This window comes from Meleagris gallopavo, chromosome 19, assembly GCF_000146605.3.
Source record: "Meleagris gallopavo isolate NT-WF06-2002-E0010 breed Aviagen turkey brand Nicholas breeding stock chromosome 19, Turkey_5.1, whole genome shotgun sequence".
Taxonomy (NCBI): Eukaryota; Metazoa; Chordata; class Aves; order Galliformes; family Phasianidae; genus Meleagris; species Meleagris gallopavo.
The window spans coordinates 6,338,350-6,357,030 of record NC_015029.2 but is presented as its reverse complement, the minus strand read 5'-3'; the positions used below and the strand labels follow the sequence as shown (position 1 = coordinate 6,357,030).

General features: G+C 39.8%; 2 protein-coding genes across 4 annotated transcripts in view; both read left to right on the top strand.

Moving 5' to 3' along the window:
* Positions 1–86: 86 nt before the first annotated feature.
* TTF1 (transcription termination factor 1) lies at positions 87–8,211 on the top strand. The gene is given in 11 exon segments (XM_010720935.3): positions 87–589; positions 592–1,237; positions 1,995–2,239; positions 2,607–2,792; positions 4,202–4,280; positions 4,540–4,670; positions 5,092–5,320; positions 5,602–5,691; positions 5,883–5,948; positions 6,606–6,691; positions 7,133–8,211. Coding segments are annotated over 11 exon segments (2,124 nt in total). The 5' UTR covers positions 87–387; the 3' UTR covers positions 7,297–8,211.
* A 1,706-nt stretch (positions 8,212–9,917) lies between these two features.
* The window catches only part of SETX (senataxin), a 29,191-nt gene continuing 20,427 nt past the window's right edge, over positions 9,918–18,681 (top strand). The window contains exons 1-9 of one of the 3 annotated variants that reach the window (XM_010720933.3): positions 9,918–10,020; positions 10,564–10,728; positions 12,465–12,645; positions 14,572–14,782; positions 14,951–15,060; positions 15,182–15,401; positions 15,677–15,796; positions 16,719–16,890; positions 17,973–18,063. In XM_010720933.3, the coding sequence (XP_010719235.1) occupies positions 12,466–12,645; positions 14,572–14,782; positions 14,951–15,060; positions 15,182–15,401; positions 15,677–15,796; positions 16,719–16,890; positions 17,973–18,063 (1,104 nt within the window). In that variant the 5' untranslated portion in view covers positions 9,918–10,020; positions 10,564–10,728; position 12,465. Of the gene's footprint in view, positions 10,021–10,314; positions 10,400–10,563; positions 10,729–12,464; positions 12,646–14,571; positions 14,783–14,950; positions 15,061–15,181; positions 15,402–15,676; positions 15,797–16,718; positions 16,891–17,972; positions 18,064–18,681 lie in introns of those variants that run through there. The other 2 variants (XM_010720934.3, XM_019621468.2) reach the window with 2 other exon arrangements.

The following is an 18,681-nucleotide window of genomic DNA, read 5'->3' as shown; positions in this document are numbered from 1 at the left end:
GCACAGCCGCTCACAGAATCGAAGCGCGGTCAGGAGGTTCTGAGTAGAAAACTCAGTGCTGTGGTATTGTAGCAGCGTTATTATGGAGTTATTCCAAGTCAGCTGAATGCTAACGTTGCGTCTGTTGTTGCAGGCGGTGATCCCGAGGCTGGGATGAACGGTGTGTGTGATGAGGGCGGCAGCGTTTCCTTGCACTCACTTTGCAAAGTTTGCTCTCCTGCCAAGCAAGCACCTGCCCTGTCTGCTTCTCACCCAATGCTGAGTCGTTCTACAGCGGTTCTATAGGTTTTATCTATTTTTTTTATTTTTATTTTTACTATATGAGAGTCTGGTACAGATGTAATGTCGAGCACGTGATTAAAACTCTTATTTAAGGTAAGGAAAATAATGAGAGAAAAAGCAAATGGTGATGATTTTCCCATCTGGGATTCTCACAAGAAGAAAAAGAGAAAACGCAGGCGGTTCGATGCGGACCATGAGAATGGAAGCATGCAGGATACAGAGCTCAGCTGTGCTTCTACGCAGCTCTCTGAAGATCATGCAGGACAGAGCAGTGAAGTCTCTAAAAAGAAGAAGAAAAAGAAAAGAAAAAGAAGGGAGAGGAGCAGCAGCATCTGCTAGAGAATTCTCTTGCAGAACTGGAACATGAAGTAGATAGTGAAACTGTGGTGGAAGCTTCCCAGAAGAAAAAGAAAAGAAAGAAGTGGAAGCTCAATGAGAGTATGGATAGTCACAGTGATGTAGCTTGTGTCCCTGTAAATCAGGATTGTGTTGATAGTTGTCAGGAGGATGATGCTGATAATGTGTGTTTTAAAAAGTCTGCTAAGAAGAAAAGAAAACAAAAATTGCCAGAAGAGGATGGGGTAAGTGACTTACCTGCTTCAGAAACACATGGCAATAAAAGGCTGAAAAAGAAGAAGAGAAGAGTGAGCAGTAGCCAGGATACACAGGAGGACAGCGATGCAAATGTTGACCTGTCACTTGTGACATGTCCAGGCCAAAAGAAGCAACGGGAGGGCATGGAGTCACCATCCACCTCAGGTGAGGGTGGTGTGGCAGGGTCGCAGTGCAGAGGCAGTGCCTGTGGTGCTTCTGCTGTCAGTAGGGATCCTACAGACGCACCCACTGGTTTTTCCAAACCTGCTGCAAAAGCTAAGAAGTCGTCTAGATCGGCTGCAAAGGTTATAAAAAGCAGGACTTATATCACAGAAGACAGCTCTTCAGATTCTGACGGAATGTAAGTTTAGGTTTTTTTTTTCCTACTCCACTTAAGTAGGTTTATATAGCAGTATTTGAGTCCCAGAGCTTTCTTCATTTCTATTTTTCTTTCTATTGCATGCATCTTTAAAAACACCTTTACAGCCTGAATGTTACGTTGAGACAATAGAATCCTGCTTTTAGACCTTAGGTATTTTATGAATGTAAACATAAACAGTGAAAGTGTGTAAGAATCTGTGACCATTTGCACTGATGTAGAATATAATAATAATAAAAATAACCTTAGAAGTATTTTTTTTTTTTATAGTAAGAGCATTAATAACAAACAGAAGAGTTCTGTGTTGCCACTGGTATCAAGAGCCACTATTACTTATGTGTGTCTATGTGTAAGAGTTCTCTGAAAAAGCTGGGGCTGATTTCAAAACTGTTTGAATACCGTAAGCACTAAATGTCATAATGAATTACATCTGTATGAAAAGGCTTCTGCTGGAGTGGAGTGAATGGATCATAGAACCATAGAATGGCCAGGGTTGGAAGGGATCTCAAGGATCATGAATCTCCAACCCCCTGCCACGTGCAGGGCCACCAACCTCCACATTTAATACTAGACCAGGCTGCCCAGGGCCCCGTCCATGGATGTCTGAAATAGTCCTTATTCTTTAATTAATGTGTTTATACTTTTAATTGTAGAGATACTAACAGTCTCTGTGTTGGAGCTCTGCTGTTGGTGTTTTTGTTTGTTTGTTTGTTTGAATGCTGTTTAATTTTTTAATCAGGACACCTGAAACCACAGCATCAAATAATAAGGAGGACCAGAATAATTCATTTACAGAAACCACGGCTACTGATGGCCTCAGTCTGGATGATGAAGAGCTCCTGCACATGGTTACAGTCTTGGATTTAGATACTGCAAAACAAGAATTGGAGGAGTTTATTCCTCATGTGGGTCAATTGTCTGACTATTCAATCAGAAAAATGGCTGGAAGAGACTTATTGAGATTTAAAGAGTTCAAAAAACAAGGTGAGACCTCAAAAGAATGCTGCAGTGAGGAAGTGTGTAGCTATGCTTATCTTTTGATAGAAGGGAAATAGCTTTTGTGTCCTCTCACAGCCACGCTCTTGTTGCAATATATTTAATTCTAGTGAGCATGTTTTTGTTGCTCTGTTTTGTAGCATCTCCTATTTTATCAGCAAATTACAGTTCAGAATGTATGCTTAAATTACCTGCTCCCACCTCTTGTTTTCTTTGTCTTCCGTATGCCATTTTACTTTCTGCAGTAGTTGATCTTCTGTTCTATGTTTTCTAAAACAACATCTTTGCTATCTTGAAGTATTGTGTACTTGGGCCTATTTTATTTATTTTTTTAATAAGTTTCTCTCTATTTTAGGTATTGCTATCAAGTTTGGCAGATTTACCGAGAAAGAAAATAATCAAATCAGGAAAAATGTTGAAGAATTCTTATCAATTACTGGGATAGACAGTGCTGAAAAGCTCCTGTTTACCTCGAGGTATCCAGAAGAGAAAGAAGCCATCAATCGCTTAAAAGCAGAGCACAGTTTTTGTGAAAAGCTTGGTAAGCATTAGAGCTCTGTCTCATTTATTTCAATGTTACATTCCACAGACTGGTGATATCTCCTTTTCTTTTTAGTAAATTATTATTGAAAAATGCTAAAGTTGGTAGAGTTGGCAAAAAAAGAAAAACAAAGGGACACGTTGCTGAGGTTTTGTAGTTGATAACTGCACAGTGTACTGCTCTTATTATTTGTTATAGGTCAGGAAGAAGTTAGAAATGAAAATTTTATCGTGACCAGCAGCACATACAGACTTACATTTGGGTTTTGTGGCTTAAGGTACATTATTTGCTAGGCTGTATCTAAGTTTAGTGATTTATTAATGGGAAGGAATGATTAAATGCTGTCTGAAATATTCAGCATCCAGTGATGTCGTAAACAGGAAGGAATAAAGTCATTAGCCAGGGTAGTTAGAATTCCAAAATTGAGGAAAGCAAATAAAATTCCAACTAATGAGATTCTGTTTGCAAGAGGTACAGTCTCTTCCCTCAAGACTTCTCATTGCTAGGAAACTTTCCTGCTTTGTATAGCAAATATATTCATTTTGTAATGTCCCTGGTGAAGCTGCTCAGTGCCCTTTCTCAGTGGCTCTCCATGCTGCGTTCTGTATCATTAGCATAGGCAAGACAGAATAAATGATAACCCTGGGATTGGATACTTTGGCTCTTTTTGAAGATTTCATGAACTTGATCATTCCATCTGTGCTGCCACACTGGCACGGTGTTGACTTCTCATCTGAGACACCACTCCTGCTCTGGGAACGTTTGGCAGAAAGTGACGTTGATGTTATGCCAACTACTGTTAGCAGTCTTAGCCAAGGTTGTTAGGTGTTCCTAGGTCTGTTTATTTCCGTGGATCTTTCTCCACTTCAAGGATCTTCCCTTTAGCCAGGATCTTCACTTTCTTTTCACTGAGTGCCTCCATTCCCTGATTTTCAGAGTTGAAATAGTCAGCATGCAGAAGTGCGTGGCCTCCTGATGGGTGGCTGCCTCGTGCCTTTTCATTAGTAGGACAATTCAATAAGCTACTTGCATGTGAGCCACACGTTAGAAAAATTTACAACCCAGTCCATCCAAACTGGAAGCTTTAGAGCAGTAGATTTAGCTTTAGAGTTCAAAAGTTTAGAGATTTGTGCTTCAGAGTTTAAAAGTTCAGTTTTGGATATTCACCTGCACACTCACAGAATTACGTGTCAGCTGTCAGCATGGCTGTAACAGTTACATCTTTGGAACTCTTCAGGAGATTCTATCAACACTATTTCCTGTGCAGTTTCTGAAGTGTTGGAGAGTACTGTCTCTTGAATGGAGAGAATCTATGATTAAAAGCAGAGTCATAAAAATACTTTTTTTTTTTTTTAAGTTGCTTCAGCAGTGTAAAAATGTTTCTTAAAATTGAATTGTTTACCTTCCAGCTGAGGGCATACCACGAGTCTGGAGACTTATATATTACCGAGCAAGGAAGATATTTGACCCAAATAATTACAAAGGGAGGTAAGCCAGTAATTTGAAAGAGTTTAAAAGAAGGTTGATAGCATTCTCTGATGTTTACTTCTTCGTTAAATGTGGATATAATTAAGATCATCCCATGTTTCTGCTGGTTAATGTGACTTAACGGGCAATTCATTTTTCTAATTAGTTGCTATAAATCCCACCAGTATAAAGCGTGACTTGAAATTGTGGTAAATATCTCTCTTATGATATTGGGAGGGTTTGAATTTGCATGTGAAGCTGTGTCCATTTCTTCTATCAGGTATACTAAAGAAGAGAAAGAAAAATTGAAGAGGTATCATGCTCTCCATGGCAACGATTGGAAGAAGATTGCCGAGATGATGTCCCGTTCTAACCTCTCAGTTGCCATGAAATACTCTGAAATCAAGTCACGTATGTATTTTTTAAGAATAATAATTCATTCTGTGTATTTTAATTTAAAAAGCTTTCGGGCAAAAGAGAACAATCTCAAATCTGAGGGAGAAGAAAAACAAACGAAAAGGATGGAGTGGAAGGAAGAGGAGCTGGGACAAATGTGATTTTCCTAAATGTAATTGAGATTTCTGATGTCTAAATGCTGTTGTGGGGAGGTGAGGAATTTGACAGCAGGGTCTTAAATATAGGAATGAGGAACTGGTGCTGTTCTTTAGACTGAACTCTCATTAAACTGAGTGTTCCTCTCACATCTGGTATGCAGAGGAGTTTCTGGGAAGCAGAAATGGATCCTTTAAATGAAAATATGGCAAAGCGAAGCATCTTTTCCTAATAACGTATGATTAATGATGTCCTATCCATGAATATTTTTCTATTTTAGGAAATAATTATGGTCCTTGGTCAAAAGAAGAGGTCCGGAAGTTGATGCACGCAGTGGAGGAAGTGATTGTAAAAAGAACAAAATTGGAAGATGCAAATTCTCTTTCGTCATCAAAAAAATCACACAGAAGTCTCCAGATTGACCGTGAGAAACTTTTCCAGAAATTACCATGGACTGAGATTGAAACTAAAGTGGGCACTAGGTATTGGAGACAATGTAAGCAGAAATGGTAAGGCTTTATACTAAACTGAGTAGTGAAATCTGTTCTCGGGAGTATTTAACCCCATTCTGGATAGTTTGTGATATGATGTTTGCTAGGATAGGCAGGAGGTTGGAGACTACAAAAAGAGACAAATAACTCCTTGCTGTGCTATGTTTTCTCGTTGCTGTGATCTCCAGGCCTGATTGCTGCTGCTTTGCTGCTGTAGCAGTGTGGCATCTTGGAGTTGCTTCCTTTTGGTGCCTGAAATGTCATGAAATAACAGGAACCTTTTTTTGTGTGTTTTAAAGGACTTCAATTGTAACCAACAAGATTACCAAAGGGCAGCAGTTACACGGGGGAACCAAAGGATTACAAGCCAGCATCAACCTTATTAAAAGGTACAGTTGAGTTACTGGGATGTTTTTGGATCTCTTGCTATTTGGATGGTGGTGTAAAAGCATGCTGGTTGTGCTGTGTTTCGTACCATTCCTTGGACAAAAAGTCCTGTAACTTCTGACTGGGGGAGCTGTGAACCTTACTGAATTATTTATTGAATTCTACCTACAAACTGCCTCTGTTATGTTCCCAGGTTGTATGAAATGAAAGTGGAAGATGCTAATGAAATAAACTGGGAAGAACTCAGTGATATCATTGGGTAAAAACTCTTTTCTTTTCTTATGGATACAGAAGATGGTTGAAGCAGATTGTCTGAATTTCCTCAGAGGAATCAACATTATGCAACCATAATACTACCTAATTTAATAATGTACAGCTGTAGATCCTTGCAAAGCACTGCACATCTAGAAGCTCTGAAACTTAATTTTACCCACTTCAGGCAACCCTGTTATTTTGCTCCTGGTGGTTTTTGTTGACTAAAACTGTATTACATAGCCTGTGCTGAAGTTCTGATAAAGGACATTTCCAAATGCACATCAAGAAACAGCAAAAGGGGCAATTATTGGAATGTGTGATAGAGTATAAATCTTCCAAACAAAGTAAAAATTGAAAATAAAATTACTGCTACTGTGAATGCTATACTTTCTATGTGATTCTCTTGATGTTTTACACAGTTTTTTCAGCTTTGTTTCTTTTTTACTAACTAGGTAATGAATATGTGTAGTGTTATGTTTTAGGTGCTTACATTAAGGGAATTGACACTTGAAAACTTGCCTGTATTAGGATTTGCAGTCTGTGCTTTTTACCTGAAGCAAAGTTAACTGTTTGAGCAGTGCCATTCTCAGGAATTGGTAACTCACACAGAGTCAGTAGGGACTCAGTGCACCACTGTGCCTTTCAACTCTTGTCTTTTCAGAGATGTTCCTGGCAGCTACGTTCAAGCAAAATTTTACAAGCTCAAAGTCTCCTATGTTCCTTTTTGGCGAGAAAAGACTTTTTCTGGTGAGTATGCTAGCTGTTTTTATATATTCCTTTAGCTTTTTGTTTCAATCTAAGAGGTTCATCTTCACTGCATGCTTTCTTAGTTGTTCTGTCCTAAGCAATTTGGCTAATACCACAGGCTTTATACTTATTTTACTAATTTTTTTTCCTTTTTAATGCATTGTAGCAGTTTCCTTTTAATTGCATCTTCACACAGTGCTCATCAACCCCTTCTGTTGAGTACCTCAACTGTAAAAAGTTTTGACTGTGCTTTTTTGCTTTACGTTTAAATGTAATGTAAATGTATGTCTGATCTACACTGCAGTCACTATGACAACTATGGAATAGTAAGATATTTGCATTAAACACTGACAAAACAATTTTTGCCTGTGAGATCCTTTCTCCTTAAGGGATCCAGTTCTGAACAGGTTCAGTTAAGACTCTTTTTTTCTTTTTTCAAAGAAATCATTGATTATCTTTTTGAAAAGACACTGCCAGAGTTTGAACAGAAGTTGGAAAAGAGGAAAGGGAAGCAGTCTAACTCCAGTGATTCAACCATCAATCCAAAGAAACAGGTTTTCCAACTCAGTGATGTTTTCGACTCCAGTGAAGAGAGTGATGACTGACTGCCTTAAAAGCAATGTAACTGCATATTTAACTGCCAAAAGGGTCTGCTGGAAAGGGGGTGCAGATCAACCACTGCAGGTACACAGGCTATGAAATAATGGAAAAGCAAGAAAATAGGCACACCTGCTTTTCTTGTCTTATATTGAAGACTGATTGAAGATACAGGTTTTTGAATGCTACCTTTTGTTACCATAATTTAGCTTTTAGAAGTCCTTTTCTCACTGAAACCAAACTTCTTTCTGAAAGTCTCAAAAATAGATATTTTTTTCCACTGCTTTATTTTCAGTGGAGTTAGAAACTTGAGTGTGATCTTAACTCTAAAATATAAACAAATCTGCAGGCATCTGTGGTGATGGAAACAGCACAACTGTGTGATGTCTTATGCTTTAAAGCAACTTATTTTATTTTTGTTGTAGATTTAACCCTTTTAGAGAAAAGGGATTTTTCTCCATTGTAATCATAAATTGTGCCATCATTTCACGTAAATCAGAACGAAACATTTAAAATGTTTTTATTAATATCTGGAATATAGAGAGAGAACAGACTGTGTATATGTATATACATAAATATATATATGCACATAAATATTTTTTTATTGTGCCAAGGCGAGTTTTTACGTTTTGATATGAAAGAAGGATAAGATGGAGGTTGCACCTCGTGTCTTTGTATGATCTCTTAGTAATTTGCCTAAAAGTTATTTGTAAACTGACTCAGTGAATGTAATATAATTTTACTGTGTGTATAAAGCATTTGTATGGCTTGTTTATATTTCATATGTGCTGTGTGAGAAACACAAGAATGGGTTCTGATATAATGCTTTGTGCTGCTTTTGATAAGTGAGAATTTCCTACTTTAATTGTCAATGAAAATGCAGAAGTTTTAAAGGCTTTTGAAATAAAGGCCTCGTATGAGTATTTTCTTGGCTGTCATGTCATGTAGCAAAGGATGTTACATGGGAGCTTTCCATGTTAATTGTAGTCTGGCTTTAGTCTCTCTGAAGATAGAAAGCAGTGGGATTCTGTGGGACAGACAGGATACTGCATGAGATCAGCTGCCTGCATAAGGGTAAGTTTTCAGCCCAACTTGCCTGGCAGCTTTGGAGGTTAAAAGTTGAAGCATTTGAATCTTTAAACATAAGCAGTCTGTGCTTTTCCATCCTACCTACCTACCAGCGTGAATTTTTTTTGTGGAGAAAAGCACAACAGATTGGTTGCAGATTTTGCAGGGTAAATCTCACAGGAACAAACTTGCACCTCCGTAACAGGATTTATTTTATACCCGTTTAAAGGCAAAATTCTAAAGGAAGAGTTTTGCTGATACATTCTTTAATGGAGAAACAGCATTTAACAAATCACTCGGTGCAAGAACTGTGAACTTGGGGCCACCACTACTGTGGCTGCTTTGAGAAAGGTAGAGATCTGACCTCTCTCCTACAGCAAAAAAGGGGAAACTTGTCATTCTCACGCAGGCTTTGGGAATGAAAAACAAGGACAAGGGGAAATGGTTTGAAGTTGAGGGAGGGCAGATTGAGATTGGATGTCAGGGGAAAGTTCTTTACTATGAGAGTGGTGAGGTGCTGGAACAGCTGCCCAGAGAGGCTGTGGATGCCCCGTCCATCCCTGGAGGTGTTCAAGGCCAGGTTGGATGGGGCCCTGGGCAGCCTGGGCTGCTGTGAAATGTGGAGGTTGGTGGCCCTGCATGTGGCAAGGGGTTGGAGATTCGTGATCCTTGAGCTCCCTTCCAACCCTGGCCATTCTGTGATTCTATAAAAACAGTTCCTTACCCCGAATCTCCTTTGGTAGGCTGTTGTTGACTCTTACATCCATTGGAGGAGGAGCAGGCTTCCAAAATCATATCCCATTCTGTGAGTCCTGGCACTCGAGAGGACAAGCAGGGATCTTTTCCCTTTGTACTTTTTTTTGTCAAGGCGGAGGAGGGAGAAGCAACTGGTTCGTGTGGGTGTTTGAATTATTACTAAAAACAGCAACTCTGTGTAGAGGTGAAAAAATAAGCAAAAATTTCCCAGACCCAGCAGAACTGAATAACACCGGCAGAGCCCTGCCTTAAGCTGTTCTGAAGAGCGGGACAGATCCTCTGAGTGTCAAAGCACCGCCAGTCCTTAAAAAACACAGGAGATTCAAACAGACCACGTCACTTCGAGCACTGATGATGGGCTGAATGGAGTAGAAAGAAATCTTGGCTGCCGTTATCCCAGGCTGGGTTACAGCTGCGTCTGCAGCAGCGCCCTGCCTCGAAGCTTCGATCCCAGGGCAGCAGGAGGGCCGAGCAGGGCTTTCCCACCTCCTTCCCTTCTGGGAGGCTGAAGCAAGGCTCTGCCCGCACATCCCCGCTCTGCCCGGCAGAGGGCGCTGCTCTCGAAGCCCCCAGCACCGGGGCGGTTTCCGTTGCACCGCAGGCCTCCAGGGGAAGCTTTCTCCCAGGTGTTTATAGGCTCAGGTTGCTGATCACAGGTTTTACGAGTTTAGCGCTTAAATAATGCAAGTTCGGGGCTCTGTCACCGCTTGCGTTCACAGCGCTGTCTCAGTTTCCCCGCCGTGGCGGTCCCACCTGCTCGCAGCCGTTGCCCCTTTAAGGCCGCGAGGGCGCCAGACCCGCGAGGTGCCAACTTCCGTCAGCGAACCGGAAGCGCGGCGTCGCGCCGTGAAGCGGGGCGGGGCGGGTGGGGTCGGGTCGCGCCGTGCCGCCATCTGAGGTGAGCTCAGGTGAGGCGGGGTCTCTGGGCCCCCGATGCTGATTTTCGCTGCGCCCGCCAAAGCGACGCGGTCCGACCTCCGCTCTCCCTTTCTTTCTTTTTAGCTGCGCTGTTTCTGTGGAGGTAGCGCCGGGCCCGCTTGGTTCTGAGGCGCTGTGAGCTTGGGGCGGGCGGTGGTTGGGGCAGGAGGAGGCAGAAAGCTGCCTTCGATCCCTGCCGACGCTGGGGTTCCTCTGGGGTCGGTGTGGGTTTCGGCGGGAGCCGTTACGGCGTGAGCGCGGCTCGGGGCTTCTTTCTGCTGAGTGCGTTTGTGTGTGTGGGTCTCTTATTTTTAGCAGGTTTGTTCCTTGAGGTACGTGGGTAGATCCGTCCACCTGTGTCAGAACGAAGTGAGTGGAAATCGTACCGCCTGCACGTGAACGATGGAAAGAAACGATGCTTAGCAACTCGGGAAGGGGTTGCTTAGCGTACAGACAAAGTCTATTAATCCAGAAACCAAAGCAGTTCTTAGCCTGCAGCGTGCTGAGCCGATTTTCTGACTCCTCTTTTCAAGGTCTCCGAAGCACAGCCGAGGTGCCGGCAGATGGGCTGTGCTGTGCTGTGCTGCAGGGCAGCTGTGGCTGCAGGCTTGGACCCCCGGCCCTGAGTGCAGGGCAGCCCGAGGCCATCCCACCATGTGACCCGGAGCTCCTGCAGCGAATCGCTTCCTTTTCCAAAGGTAAATCCCACCGCTGGTGCTTTGTTTTCTTTTCAGTGCCTTATCTATGAGGAAATCTGTAGTTCTACTTTACCTAGGTTTCACTTTTGCTTTTGTTGTTATGCTGAATAACAGCTGTTGCCAGTGCTCATTTTATGCAGCCATTCCAAGTGTTCGCGCTCCGCTAGAACTAATGGGATCTGAGATGGCTGTGTAGCTTCTGTAGGAATGGAATGTTGTTTCTACACTAGAACTAGCAAGATAAGCATTTCATGGTCTCTGCTGTCATCTAGCATCCTTTATCAGTACTAATAGTTCTTATTGAGTCCTTCTTACTTCATCGGGGGTCTCTGGTGGTCTTCATCACTTGTCCTTTAGATGAACTTTCCATGTGGGCACACACTTAGGATAGAAACAATTTACAGACACAAAGATGAGGCAGATGGAGTAATTTATAGGCATGCAGACTGCAGCTCTTGTCTGTCCAGCCATCTGGAATACCTCTGAGCCTTGAGTTAAAGACAAGTTAGACAGTCCGCTCCTAAACAGTGCGATAATGCCTTTACAAATCAAAAACCCTTAACAAGGATAGCAGTAGGCTTACTATGTTGGAAGACTGCTGATTTTTGGTACTGGACAGACAAGGCCTGAGTGATAGAAATTAGGAGGACAAGTTAAATAATTAGCAATATGTATGCTAATTGTAGTGTGAGAAGTAGATTGTATTTTTGCATTGGAACTTTCCAGTATTCTCTGTAGGTAGCATAGGCTCTTAATGAACTTATAACCCCCTTGTGAAAGAGTTATATGAGTTGTTTTTCACAAAGGAAGTTTGCTGAACGGAGTAAAGTTGAGGTTGGGGCATTGTGGATCAGCTAGAATAGAGACATGCAGAAGATAAGGTAAATATGCAGGGAGGAGAGAGCCTAGCACAGGACAGAATGAACATGCTAACTTTTGGCAACATTGCCCTCCTGTCGCCATAGGAAAGTACACAAATACCTAAAAACTACAGGTTGGTAACAGACGTTATATGTAGTTTTATCATAGCAACAGCGTTGGGAGGCTTATGAGCCTGAGACGCTCAACCAGCGAGAGCCATGAGAGCATCGCCTGCGTCGGGTTTAGGGCATATAGCGGAGTGAATGGCGCTGACTGGTGCGCAATTTCTCGCTTGCCAGTAGGGGGCGTGCGTCCATTATTGAAATAATGAAAAAACTGCTGCTATTGCTAAAATCTTTGCCTAACGAGAAATCTTCGATTCTGAGAGTTTCTCGCAGTAGCTAGCAACAGTTTATGTTTAACCAGTATCCATATGTTTAGTTAAGTGTCGGGAAGATTTGTGATCCTGAAGTCCTCATCCAGTAAAGAACCAGAGGAGGGAAAAGATAAGCATCGGGTAATAGGGCATAAAAGAAATAACACTGTTTCTGCAAGCATGCTCCTGCTTGCAGGATGCCTGCCATTACAATTGTGAATAAAATCTGTTTTTATCAGAAAAGCCATCCTGACAAATTAATTGGATTTTTCAACAGTATGAAGACTGTATAATGTGACTTTTTTGTAGTGCTTTGGCTGTGTTTTTAATGTTTGTCATATAGAAAACTGCCCACTGCAATTTTTATATAATGTTTTTCACATGCTTTGTTTCTTTGTTTAATTGCAAGTGCCTACATTATCTAAAACAACTGTTATGGCTGGAAGGAAATACTTGACCACTCTGTCTTTTGTTGATCTCATTGTCTTTCTTTCTAAAGAATGAATGTATGTCGATGGTGTACACCAAGTGGTCTTGATGCCACTGAATACCTGAAGAGCTATGCTTCTAAACAGTTGTCCCCAGAAGATCTTGAAGGTTCCAACGATGACCTCTGTTACTGCTTGGAGTGCGTGGTTGAATACCACAAAGCAAGGGAGAAATTGCCAAGTTTGCATCAGGTAATGGAGTGTTTTGACTCTCAACCTTTACTTAGTAAGGAGAACTTAAAACTGAAGGAAAACTTCAGAAGGGGCTTCAGTGACTCGGCCTCAGTATCCAGAGAAGCTTTTTGCAGGAATTGTGTTAAAATGACTGAGGAAAATGGTATGTTGAATTTTAACCTTGCTTATTTGTTTTATTGCACTTGGTTGCATAGAGCAAAGCATAAGAGAAGACCTGTTTGTTTTGCATATATTCAAATCAGTGATAACTAAAGTCACTGATTTAGAAATTACAGCTTGAAGGAAATCAAGAGATTGTATGCCAAGCAAATTAACTGCTCTGCTTCTGAAGTATTGGCTTCAGTTCAGTTTTGAGTTCTTCCTCTTTTTGTTTCGCTTTCATTTTTCATTCACAGTTTCCTACGATGTTTGAGTTTCAGAGCTCTGATTTTTGCGTGTGTGTAGAAGATAGGAATTAACGGGAAAGAAAGTAAAAGTGCTACTGGGAATCAAACAGTCATAATCATAGAAGCTCGTGGGGGACTTTGTAGGAGATAAGTTAAAATTCCAAAAAGGGAACAAGAACAGAGTTGGATAAAACCCATCTGTGTTCCAGTACAGAAGTCACAATATAAACTGCTCACAAGGCCGTGTCGTGTCGTCCTGAGACTGTTGGCCTTCTCCTCTGTATAGCCTCAGGTTAAGGCTGGGCCAAAATCTAAGCATCAGATAGAATAGAAGAAGAGATAGTGGGTAACTTGAAGAATCTGCTGACAACAGAATGAACAGGGTGTTGAAAAGACGGCGTACCATGAAACGAAGGGATGAAGATAAGCTGATAAGTTCATGACTTTTGACTTGTGCAAAAAGGGACTGCAAACAAATGGACCCTGGGAAAGATCTTGGTGGGAATAGAGATTGAGCCCACCTGTTACGATGTGTGTGTGTGTGTGTGTGTGTGTGTGTGTGTGTGTGTATAACTTTAACCTTTAACCATTATCTAGATATGTGTAGACAATCCAAGTTTGGGACTCTACCTCTGTGTTTGTAGCTTAGTATGTATGCTGATGATTATCTGAATAAATCAAGAGGCTAAGGTACCTGTCTGAGTCTCTGGCAGTCCTTAACAATGGGGAACTGACTTAAAATCAATGAAGGGTGCTTCAAAATTGTTACTTTAAGATGCTCGTTAGCATCCTGTTGTGTATTTTGAAAAGCATATTTGCGTATGTGGTGTCCTTATCTACGCCAAATGAATATTTGTAGCTGATTAATCATAGTTGCTCTTTATATAAAGAGATTTCTCAGAAGTCCACAAAAATGCATACCTCTGGAGGGCAGTCCCACTTCTATAAAGGCTGGAATTAAGTGGGGTAACTGAGCCACTGAATGTGCCTTTCTGCGTGGTCTGATTGTGGGGTATGACCTTGATTTCTAATTGGAGCAGTTAATTTAGATGACTAATGTAGTAAGGAAAGAATCTTGGATAAATATTCAGCAGGTCAGTTGTTCTGCTGACATTGTTTATGTTCTCACTCTTTCGCTATTATGTCACAGAATACATGAGAAAATAAGATTTTTTGAATATGTCTTTTTTTCTGGTATCATTACCTTCTGTATGCTGTGCTTTACCTATTGCCTGAAATAATAATTTGAACAGTTTGAGTTACGAAAATGCTTGAAGTTTTAATGTCACTCTTTTTCTCTTCTTTAATGACTTTTTAATCTTATCTCTGGAGTGAGGATGTTGTCATTTGCACAAGCTGAATTCCACTTCAAAATTTTGTTACATACCATGCCAAGAAAGAAACTTTGCAAAATGAAATTGCAAAAATTGAAAATCTGGTCTGTTTCTGCTTGTAGTAATATTCTTAATGACTCCCTTTGCAAAAGCAGTATTTAAAATTTGATATATTTTTTTTTTCCATCTCCCACACTGAATAGGTTTTATTGGAATTGGAAACCTCTCGTCTCATAGCCCACATTGAAAAATCCGTAAGAGAAGAAGCTGGAGAAGATGATGAATTGTTTATAGTGGATGAGAATGGAGAGACACAGCTGCCTGTTTATGTTGGCCCAGATTTTGAGAATAACCTGAGAGTGCCACTTCTAGAAGTGCTGAAATACCCGTATCTCCTGCTGCATGAGAAAGTCAGTATGTATCTTCTAGCATGTAGTTGGAAAGGCATGGTGTTGTTTGCACTGAAGGAGACAAAAATAGCAAATAGTGGATAAACGAGAGTACCGATTTTTTTGTTTGTTTGTTTGTTTGTTTCGTGAGCTTATAAGTTTGTTTTTATTATAAATATGTTTCTCGTTTTAGGTGAGCTTTGTGTAGAAGTGCTATGCAGAATGGAAGAAAGTCGCACCTCCTTTCAGGTTTTTGAGAAATACCCAGGAATTTATCTATTTTTGGTACACCCAAATGAAGTGGTAAGTTACTTTTCCTGTTCAGTAAAGCTTGATTTTTTTAATAACGCTAGAACAGATTTGAAATTTTTTTGTGTTGTTTTTTTTTTATTTTTTTGTGTATGTGTTTTGTTGTAATCCTTAGATTCGTCGTTGGGCCATCCTAACAGCAAGGAATTTAGGGAAGGTTGACAGGGATGATTACTATGACTTACAGGAAGTGTTGACTTGCTTGTTTAAAGTAATTGAACTGGGGCTTTTTGAGAGTCCAGATATTTACAGATCTTCAGTGATTGAAAAGGGAAAACTCATTCTTCTGCCATCCCATTTATATGATAATACCAACTACAAGAACTATTGGCTAGGTGAGTATTTCTGATTAGAAATGAGCCTTGTACTTGTAACTTGTCTGGTAAGCAGTTGTTTCAAGTCTGAGCTATTTCAAGCAGATATGATTTCTCTTGGAGCTTTTCAAATGGAGAAACTAAACATTGCACATCTGCAGTAGTTCAGGTGGTTAAATGCTGCTGCTGATCTCTTAGGTTGAGTGTTATAGCAGTAGTGGCATTTGGAAAATCCTTGATTTGATGAAACTTAAAACAAGTTTTCAGAAATGTACAGAAAGATGGTTTTCTTGCAGGCATTTGTATGTTGCTAACAGTGCTGGAAGAACAAGCTATGGACTCCTTGTTACTGGGCCCAGACAAACAGAATGACTTCATGCAGTCTATACTTCACACCATGGAGAAAGAAGCAGATGGTAACTAATTTTTTTTTTTAGCATTGTAATGCTGGGATGACAAAACTTCAACTTTGAGGCTTATTCATCTCCTGGGAGGTGATCAATATTTTGCAGTATTTGGACTCTATTGACAAATACTGAAAAGTGACACATGACAAACTCCTAATAAGAGAAAACATACTAGTGCTTTAAGAGAACAAAACTGATCATTTCTCCCACATCATTTTCACAGGTTGTATGGAAATGAACATTTCACTATGGCATAAAGTTAGAATTTTTAGCACTAAAATCACAAAACACCTTTTGGCTTTTTTGGACTTGCTTAAAAAACTGATTCTTGCATCTTTTTTTATTTAGACTTCAGATTTTAGGCTTGCAGCTCTTGAACCATCCTTGTAGCCTATGTGCCATGGCATAGCTCTAGAAAAGCTCATGAGCTGAAGCCTAAAGCTGCCCTTTAGAGAAATAATTTCCTTTATGAAGATATTTATAAGCATAGTACGTTTGTTGAGGATATGCTATCACCTTATATGAAGAAGGATAAACACACAGGGAAGCAAATGGTTTCCATCTTAAATTTGAAGAATAAATTGTTCTAGAGGTATAAGTTCTTGACTAAGAACTGCTTTGGATTAACAGAGCAGGGAAATGGTATAATAAATGATATTTATCCAGGTACCTGTTGATCAAATATAGCATAATCAGTATCTTTCTGTACAGACAAATTTTAAGCCAACTTTTTTTTCCTATTTTTTTACTTGGGGTTAAAAAGCGTAATTGGAACCTACTCAACTAGTTTAAATCTACGTTAATTTCATTTTAAACAAACAAACAAAAAAACACAGAACAAAAGTCCCAGTAAGAATCAGTTTCACCTTGGTCCAGGAACGTGCAGAACTCTTGCATTTCAATTCTCTCCGATATTACTGTTCTGTTTCAGATGATTCCACTGACCCCTTCTGGCCAGCGCTGCATTGTTTCATGGTTATTTTGGATCAGCTTGGATCTAAAGTATGGGGTCAGCTTATCGATCCCGTCCAGGCCTTTCAAACAATTATCAACAGTATGAGCTATAAAAATGAAATAAAGAATATACGCAATAGCTTTATAAGGTAAGTTTTGCTTCTTTTTTTTTTTTTTAATAATAGGTCATTTTTGTTACCGGAATAGGACAATCTTTATGTTCATAGGATGGCTTAGGTTGGAGGGGACCTTAAAGATCATCTAGTTTCAACCCCTTGTTACTGGTAGGGTTGCCAACCACTAGGTCAGGCTGCCCAGGATCCCATCCCACCTGGTCTTAAGTGCCTCCAGAGATCTTAATATCAGCTTGGTATTTGTTTCCTTGTCAGTGCTGCCTTAACTTATGTTGGGGAAGTGGCAAGGAGAAAAATAGGTGCTGACAACTTCAAGCAATGCAAAGTTGAAGTAGGCCATCTCCAATCTCAAAAAAGTGTGTGCTTGCTTCTCTTTGATTACTTGATATCTCAGGTATACTCAGATTTTTTTTTCTGAGTCAGGAAGGCTGCTAACTTAGTGCTTACTTAGTGTCATAACCAGCTCACGCTTAAGATTGAAGAAAAATGCCACATCTGAGACTCTTGATAGAATGATGGGAATTCCAGAATTTTCAATAGGATGATGCTGTGTTAGATTTTATTGTAGTTTCATATGATGACTGATTTGAGTTTACTTTCAGCTCATGTTAAGTCTGGATTATTTCTCTAGATTTTTTTAAAAGGTACTGTATGATCACAGAAGTTTTATACATTTTCTGTATGCTTTTCAGAGAAGGTAGGAAAGCCTTACTTTGTAACATCACTATTTGCTTCTTGTTCTTGCTGGAGTGAACGTATGAGTAGCACATGCCAGTGTAGCCATAATTTGGCTGTACTTAGGGATCAAAAATTCAAAGAAAACTGACTTTGAATGTTTGTTCTATTTAATCAGTCAAATCCACATCTTAATGAAAAACTTTTTTCTGAGGCTGTTCCTCCCCCTTCTCTGCTTCCCACTCTTTTACAAGCAGGATAGAATAAGATTTCACAGTTTTTAATGTCAGTGATAAAACATAGCTAGGAGAATTTCTAATAGTGACATGGTCAGTATTTTAAAAGTGAAGTCTGTGTCTTGGCTGATTGGCTTTCTGATTGCTAGCTGTGTGGAATCTGTAATGGTTAATATTTCTTTTTAGGACGAAATCTGAATTGAAGACAGACTATGGTGATGAAATGGTTACTTGCAGTCAAATTGTATATACTTATAACACAGAAAAGCCTCAAAAGGTATAACAACTATATTTTTTATTTGCTTTTTAAACTCTGACCACTGAATGACAGTGTCAGTTTAAATCATCTTTGAAATAGAGGGGAATATGTTCTATTACTAATTTTCATAACTGTTGCAAAAAAAAAAGTGAAGTCAATATTGTGTGCCTTAAGCAGCAGCAGGTCTGGCCACTTTCTTCTTTTTCTGGTACTTTCAGGCTGCAAAAGAGAAGAACGTGTCTATGAATTAGGCAGAGATTCTACTAAAACTAAAATTGGTATTGAGATTGAGGCAAACATCATTACCTAAAGGAAAACTCTGAATTCAATTTAGATACAGAGAAACAAAGGACTTAAAATATAGGATAGCTGGTTTTCTGAGGTTAAAATATGTCATTGTTAAAACATCTCTGGAAGGTTTTAAAATTACTTTTTTTTTTTTTTTAAAAAAAAGGAAATACAGTTCTACATTTGTTTCATAAGTTAATCTAAGAAATATTTTTTCTTGAGTATAGTAGTTTGATTTTTTTTTTTTCTTTTCATTTAGATTTTCACTTATGTTAACTAATAACAGATCCCCTATGTGAGAAAAAAACAGGCTAGGAAAACAAAGGCAGATTGAGCTGTGAAGATGTG